At 40.0% G+C, this 8,346-nt stretch overlaps 1 protein-coding gene and 1 non-coding gene across 2 annotated transcripts in view; both read right to left on the bottom strand.

Annotated features, from left to right (window-relative positions):
- Window positions 1–1,202: 1,202 nt before the first annotated feature.
- Window positions 1,203–1,291, bottom strand: trnay-gua (transfer RNA tyrosine (anticodon GUA)). Its single transcript is given in 2 exon segments — window positions 1,203–1,238; window positions 1,255–1,291. It is a non-coding gene; the product is annotated as a tRNA-Tyr (tRNA).
- A 4,670-nt stretch (window positions 1,292–5,961) lies between these two features.
- LOC132115845 (microtubule-associated protein RP/EB family member 3-like) overlaps window positions 5,962–8,346 on the bottom strand; it is a 3,731-nt gene continuing 1,346 nt past the window's right edge. Inside the window, exons 5-6 of the mRNA XM_059524220.1 lie at window positions 7,187–7,339; window positions 5,962–6,572 (exon numbers count right to left, since the gene is read on the bottom strand). Coding sequence (XP_059380203.1) covers window positions 6,507–6,572; window positions 7,187–7,339 — 219 coding nt within the window. The 3' untranslated portion in view covers window positions 5,962–6,506. The remainder of the gene's footprint in view (window positions 6,573–7,186; window positions 7,340–8,346) is intronic.

The raw sequence follows: 8,346 nt of genomic DNA, 5'->3' as shown, positions 1-8,346 counted from the left end.
TCTTTTTAATTTATAATGCATCGCAAGTTGTTAGCGTTATGAAAAGAGTTGAGGATGTGGGATGGGCCTACCCTTTTCATATTGTCCTATATATATATATATATATATGTGTGTGTGTGTCTGTGTGTGTGTGTGTGTTCGTTTGAATAAAACCTTTTACATTTGAAGTATAATTTTTTGATCAGTAAATTAAATCTGCTAAATCATATCAATCAAATCATATCCCACATACACAGAAAAACACGTATTTGAAGAAACGTTTTTATTAATTTTATTTAAACATAAACACGTAGTATGCTTTAAAAAAATAATAAACAGAAAATAAATATCAATAAACATATAATTTACTTCTTACAGCGCTTAGTGGGAGCGTCGCGTCACAGAGGGCAGAGCGTCGCGTCATTTAAAGGGGAAGCTCACGCGTCAAAGAGTAACAGAGGAATAAGTCGATGCATTCTGATTACTTTTATGTGACTGATCAAGCTTTTGAATGTAGTTTGGGGTAACAAAAGTTTGACTGATATAATAATGCAAAAATGGACACTTTAAATCAATGTTTTAAACAACTAAACAAAAACAGATAAAGTCCAAAAGTAGTCCTTGATAATATCTAAACATGTATTCCAATCCAAATGCAATACCATTAATTTATGTGTGATGACCATTTCTTAGCAACTGGGGATTGCACAAACTTGTTTATATAGGGCTATACAGGCCTCTAGTGGATACATAATGGTATTACAGATGATAAATTCTGCAAAATGTATATCTTAATAAATATAATGCGCGATGCGTATAATGCGCGAAATTTAGTCTTGGATGTCCAAACAGCTGGAAACTGCCCTTTATTCCACTAAATAAACACTTCAATTAGCTTTTATATCGACATTTCGTTCAGTCATGGCTACAGTCCTGCAGCTGAAGCGAAAACCGTGTGGACCAGTTTGGACCAGAATATGAGCTGTCACTGTGTCACTAGGCAAGGTTGTTGGGAAACTGAAACAGTGGTTAAGCTGGTTAATGTTGCGGGTGTCCAGGAAAGACATTACCATTAGAATCGTTCCCTAGTTAAACCAGTTCATCTGGCTTGGTTTGTTCTGTAGAATGTGTTCTTACCGTTATCTTGACCTTCTTTACTCGACTGAATCAAACTCCGCACATTTAACAAGTTGTGAATAATAATAAGAAAAAAAATGATTTCCTCCTTCGAGCCGGATTCGAACCAGCGACCTAAGGATTTCAGCGAATACGCCTCTACAGTCCTCCGCTCTACCAACTGAGCTATCGAAGGGGACGGATCCACGCATTCATAATATTAAATATAAACTTACTCATTAACAAGTCACCCTCATGTCGTTCCAAACCAGTAAGAACCTTCATTTATCCTCGGAACACAGTTTAAGATATTTTAGATTTAGTCCGAGAGCTCTCAGTCCCTCCATTGAAGCTGTGTGTACGGTCTACTGTCCATGTCCAGAAAGGTAAGAAAACATCAGAGGGTCAGTTAGAATTTTTTGAACCATCGAAAATACATTTTGGTCCAAAAATAGCAAAAACTACGACTTTATTCATCATTGTCTTCTCTTCCGTGTCTGTTGTGTGAGAGTTCAAAACAAAGCAGTTTGTGATATCCGGTTCGAACTAACCCTTTAAGAACTCACCCTCATCACATGTTGTGATTTATTTATCATTTAACGCCATGTCAGCAGCAGGGGCTATATTCATGCCAAGAGGAAACATTTCAATTGCACAATTCAGTCATATATATCATGTCAAAACAACAATTATATATATATATATATATATAAATAAATAAATATGTACAAATATACAAAAATTATATATAATAAAAATAAGAAGAACAAAAGTATAAGAACAATTATATATTTTAACATGTTGTGATAGATCTTTATATTATGGTTGTATGTCTCATACAACTCGTTTATATGAGTATAAATAAATAAATAAATAAATAATCAGAATCAGAATGAGCTTTATTGCCAGGTATGTTTACACATACGAGGAATTTGTTTTCGTGACAGAAGCTCCGCAGTACAACAGAACAGCGACAGAACAAAAAACACATAATAAAAGAATATAAAAATACAAAAAATACAAATAAGTAGATAAGGAATGACAATATACAAATTGACAATTGTAGGCAGGTATATTACAAAAATGCAGTTATGTATGTACATGTATATTATGTGCAAAATTTAAGTGTATACTAAGTATGTGTGTTAGATAAATTAAGTGTATGTGTATATAAATATAAAGTGTAGTGTGTTCAGTGTGTATCAGCTGTTCATAAGATGGATTGCCTGAGGGAAGAAACTGTTCCTGTGTCTGGTCGTTCTGGTGCTCAGTGCTCTGTAGCGTCGACCAGATGGCAACAGTTCAAAGAGGGAGTGTGCTGGATGTGAGGGGTCCAGAGTGATTTTAACAGCCCTTTTGCTCACTCTGGATAAGTACAGTTCTTGAATAGATGGGAGAGTTGAACCGATGATTCGCTCAGCAGTCCGGACTACCCTCTGTAGTCTTCTGAGGTCAGATTTAGAAGCTGAGCTGAACCAGACAGTTACTGAAGTGCAGAGGATGGATTCGATGATGGTGGAGTAGAACTGTTTCAGCAGCTCCTGTGGCAGGTTAAACTTCCTCAGCTGGCGAAGGAAGTACAACCTCTGCTGGGCCTTTTTCACAATGGAGTCAATGTGAATGTCCCACTTCAGGTCCTGAGAGATAGTGGTGCCCAGGAACCTGAATGACTCCACTGCAGTCACAGTGCTGTTCATGATGGTGAGTGGGGGGAGTGCAGGGGGGTTTCTCCTGAAGTCCACAGTCATCTCCACTGTTTTGAGCGTGTTAAGCTCCAGGTTGTTGAGACTGCACCAGACAGCCAGCTCTTTAACCTCCTGTCTGTAAGCAGACTCATCACCGTCCTGAATGAGGCCGATGAGTGTGGTGTCGTCTGCAAACTTCAGGAGCTTGACAGAGGGGTCCTTAGATGTGCAATCGTTAGTGTACAGGGAGAAGAGCAGTGGGGAGAGAACACAGCCCTGGGGAGCTCCGGTGCTGATTGTACGGGTGCTGGATGTGTATTTTCCCAGCCTCACTAGCTGCTGCCTGTCTGTCAGGAAGCTGTTGATCCACTGACAGACGGAGGTGGGCACGGAGAGCTGAGTTAGTTTGGGCAGGAGGAGGTTTGGGATGATCGTGTTGAAGGCAGAGCTGAAGTCCACAAACAGGATCCTCACATAGGTTCCCGGTCTGTCTAGGTGTTGCAGAACATAATGCAGTCCGATGTTTACTGCATCGTCCACAGACCTGTTTGCTCTGTAGGCAAACTGAAGAGGATCTAGCAAGGGTCCAGTGATGTCCTTCAGGTGGGCCAGCACCAGTTTTTCAAATGACTTCATGACTACAGACGTTAGAGCCACAGGCCTGTAGTCATTTAGTCCTGTAATTTTGGATTTCTTTGGGATGGGGATGATGGTGGAGCGTTTGAAGCATGAAGGGACTTCGCACAGCTCCAGCGATCTGTTGAAGATCTTTGTGAAGATGGGGGCCAGCTGGTCAGCACAGGATTTCAGACAGGCTGGTGTAACACAATCTGGGCCTGGTGCTTTTTTCCTTTTCTGCTTCCGGAAGACCTGGCGCACCGCATCCTCGCTGATCTGTATTGCAGGTGTGGGGGAGAGGGGGGATGCAGGAGGTGTGAATGGTGAGAGTGCTTGATTGGAGAGGTGTTCAGGGTTGGTTGCAGGAGTTGTTATTGGTGTGAACGGTTGTGTGGAGAGGCGTTCAGGGCAGGTGATGGGTGTTCTTTCAAACCTGCAGTAAAACTAGTTCAGATCGTCTGCCAGTCGTTGATTCTCCACAGTGCTGGGGGGTGGTGTCTTGTAATTGGTGATCTTCTTTAGACTTTTCCACACTGATGCTGAGTCGTTCGAAGTGAACTGAGTCCTTATTTTTTCAGAATAATTGTACAGTATTTATAATTATAAATAAATATACAGCTTTATGTTTGCTGGATTAATTTGACAAACAAATACTCAGATTAAACATGTTGTGCTCTTTCAACTGTGTCCATGTGATAAGGGTATGTGCCTAAACTCAGTTTTATACACTTAGTGTGCGGTGATTGGTTTGCCATTTAATTGAACGAGCAAAAATAGAGGTCATAACGTGATTGTTTTTTTAAAAGGTAGAAGTCGACATACTATTGGATTAATTTTAGGGTGTACTCACACTAGGCACGGTTGCCATGAACTGGGCCCGAGTACGATTGTCCCCACGGTTCAAACTGGCTAGTGTGAGTACATCCTTACAGACTTGTGGTTGTTAGGTGTGGATTTATGGACTCATATTTTAATTACAAACGTCTCCATGATGGATTTGTTTCTTACAAATTCGTAGCTTGTGGATATATATGAGACTCATTCCAACAACCCTAGGGTTAGGAGTCAAACTCTGTAATCACTAGGCCACGACTTCCCCAAAGAGCTAGATCTCCCCGTCGGGGAATCGAACCCGGTCTTCCGCGTAATAGCTGAACGTCTCTTAACCTTTCCCATTCATTCTCTATGGTAGTGCTTAACACTACGGATGCAATATATTTGTGTCCAGACGTAGATTTCGTGGCGCTGTTTCGCCTCTTCCGTGGCGGGGAATTCAAACAGTGGATACTCATCTGTCAATCATTCGCTCTGAAGGAGAGGAGACGCGTTTTACGATCGGAGATTTCTTCACGCTGCCTACTTCGGCTTCATTAACTATTATATAATTGATTTGTTATTTATTGCATGAAGTTTTAAGATTATTCCTCAAGTATGTGTTTTTTGTTTGTTTGTTTTACGTCAGAGATCAGCGCCATACTCTCAAAGAGCAGGTAAAGTGAATTCTGTGCTTCTTTTAAAAATATATTCAAATGTAAAAAAATTCATTTAAAATTGTAAAAATAAAATTGCAATGCTACTGTTGCATATATATCCATATAAATATATTTCAATGCTTTGTCAGAAGTATTGGCCATGTTAACACTGTACTTTAGTGTGTTAATTAATTGTATTGACTCTGTATTGTTATTTTATCTTGCTCAGTTTTGTAAACACTAAATGTTAGTAACGGCTATTATTAAACTCGGATTATAATTATTTAATTTAAAATACTCTACCAGTCAAATGTTTTTCAGCAGTAAGATTTGTAATGTTTTTATGAGAAGTCTCTTAATAGTAGCAAAAATAGTAGCATTTTAAATACTCTTACTATTTTAAATCAGCTGCTTTCTATTTTAATATATACTGTAATTATTTCTGTGATGCTCCGCTGTATTTTCAGCATCATAACTCCACTCTTCAGTGTTACATGATCTTCAGAAATCATTCTGATATGATGATTTACTGCTCAAGAAACATTTACGGTATAATTATTATTATTACTATTGTTGTTGTTAGGTTATGTTGAAAACAGCCGAGTACAATCTTTTCAGGTTTCTTACATGATTATATATTCCATCTGTTAATCTGTGTCTGATGTCTATGTGCAGCTGTAGAGTGTGAATTAACTTGCAAACACACGTCCTTCATTCTCCACTTTTTTATTTGACACAAAACTCCACATGGATCCATGTTTGCAAACGGTTGCCATGACAGCAGGTGAGGAGTGAAAGGGTTAATGACACAGGTCCTGTCAATCAAATAAAAAAGACTGAGAATGAAATGTTAAATTAAAACATAGCAGCTAGAAAACTCTGTTTTGTATCGCAGGCTGGTTAACGGTTAGTAATGGCCAAGTCTCTTTTCCTCTTCGTATTTATTTAGTGTATTTCCCGTATAATGTTGTTCTTTTTCATGCGGTTTGACGGTTTACTTCAAAAATAAATAAAACTCCCACACCTGCGCTATCAATGATGATTTAAACACACACAAACTCTTTAAAGTCAGCACGAAGACTTGATTTTCTGTCCTCACGGGCGTTTCTGGTCTGATGAAGGATGTATTAAGATCAGGAGCAGGAATAAGAAACTAAATAGTCTTCATGTTGATTTGTGTTTTGTCTGGGATTTGATCTGAAGTGTCTAAATCATTCACTGCTACTCAAAACACCTCTACAGAAAACAAAACATTCAAATGAAAAATGATATAAGTGCCAAGCTCTCTAATAAATAAGATGATTGGAGCCCAAATAAAAAACTGTTAACCTTGGCTTTGTGTGTGTCGCTACATCAGTGTGTGTGTGTGTGTGTGTGTGTGTGTGTGAGAAAGTGTAACTGCATCATCATCATCATCATCCAGTCGTCTGGTCTCTTCATTAAACTCACAGCCAATAAAATATCAGCTTCACCGCATCACTTCAGAACTCATTAGCATAGACACGCCCATACTCACTCTATGAGCCAATTAGACCACGCCCCTAGTGTCTGCTGGTGGGGGATGGAGTGAAAGAGGGAGAGAAATAAAGAATGATGACATGATGGAGAAAGGGCAGGCAGAAAGGATGAGGAGGGATCAGTATTCATCCTGGTCCCGCGACTGTTCCTCAATCTCCTCGTCCTCCGGAGGCACAAAACCATCCTGAAAACAAAACAAACATCAGGAAACCGGACACTGTGTGAAAGCACGTTTTGCCCACAAAAAAAAAGCAACTGAGACTTTTTAATTTCACAGCCTTTATAACCTCGGGATTGCAAGAAATAAACTTGTGCAATTGTGAGGAAAAAGTCAGAATTTGTAATTCTGGGGCAAAAAAAAAGAAAAAAGAATGGCAGGATATGAACTCCGAGGGAAATTCAGAGGGAAAAATTCAGAATTCCAAAAAAAACTGCACTGCAAGAAAAAAAATGGAATCGCAAGGGGTAAAAAAAAAAAAAACAATTCTGAGAAGAAAAATCAGATTTGCAAGAAAAAAACAAAAACTGAATTTCAATGAAAAAAATCATAATTCCGATTAAAAAAAAATTAGAATTGTGAGATAAAACCTAAATTCCGAAGAAAACAATCTGAATAGCAAGAATAAAATGCATAATTCCGAGGACAAAATCATAATTGCGAAAAAAAAAAATTCTGAGAAGAAAATCAGAATTGCAAGAAATCAAACAAAACCTGAATTTAGAAAAAAGTCAGAATTGTGAGATGAACAGTGGCAATGAGATTTCTACAGCTGTGTGTATTCTGTGATGACCTCTGACCTCTGTGGCGTAGAGCACCTCCATGATTTTGCCGAGGACAGGGTTGCTGTCGCACTCGTTCTCCTGACAGATCAGCTCGATGTCTCGCAGTTTACCGAAGTAAAAATCTCTCTCTGTCTCCAAACCGTTGACTTTCAGCTTCAGCGCCGTCTGCTGCTCGCACACACACACACACACGCACGCACGCACGCACACACACAGACACACACACACACACACACGCACGCACACACGCACGCACGCACGCACGCACGCACACACACAGACACACACACACACACACACGCACGCACGCACACACACACAAACACACACACACACGCACACACGCACACACACACACACACACGCACGCACACACACACACACACACACGCACACAAACACACACACACGCACACACGCACGCACGCACACACACACACGCACACACACACACACACACGCACACACACACACACGCACGCACACACAGAGACACACACACACACACACACGCACGCACACGCACACACGCACGCACACACACACACGCACACGCACACACACACACGCACGCACACACGCACGCACGCACACACACAGACACACACACACACACACACGCACGCACACACACACGCACACACACACACACACGCACGCACACACAGAGACACACACACACACACGCACACACAGAGACACACACACACACACACACACACGCACGCACACACACACACACACGCACGCACACAAACACACACACACGCACACACGCACGCACACAAACACGCACACACGCACGCACACACGCACGCACACACACACACGCACACACACACGCACACAGTTTTTACTTCAGATTTATTTTTATATTATTTTATTTATTTTGAATTTATTCAGAATTTAATTGAGTATTTATTTAGTTTTTAAGATTTATGATATAAATGCAGTATTTTATTTATTAGTTTCTTATCTCTTATTTATATTGTTCCATCATTTCTTCAGTCACTCGTCTTCACGTTCTATCTCTACTATAAACTTTAGTAATAAATCAGTTGTAGTTAACAGTCAGTTTAATGCGGATCGAATGATTCGTGATTATTCAAGAAGCACAAAATTTTAAATCCATACATATGTAAATTAGGCCACATTCTCTGCCTCTCATTGGCTGA

The sequence above is a fragment of the Carassius carassius genome, chromosome 35, assembly GCF_963082965.1.
Source record: "Carassius carassius chromosome 35, fCarCar2.1, whole genome shotgun sequence".
NCBI lineage: Eukaryota > Metazoa > Chordata > Actinopteri > Cypriniformes > Cyprinidae > Carassius > Carassius carassius.
This window is presented reverse-complemented; position numbering and strand designations above follow the sequence as displayed.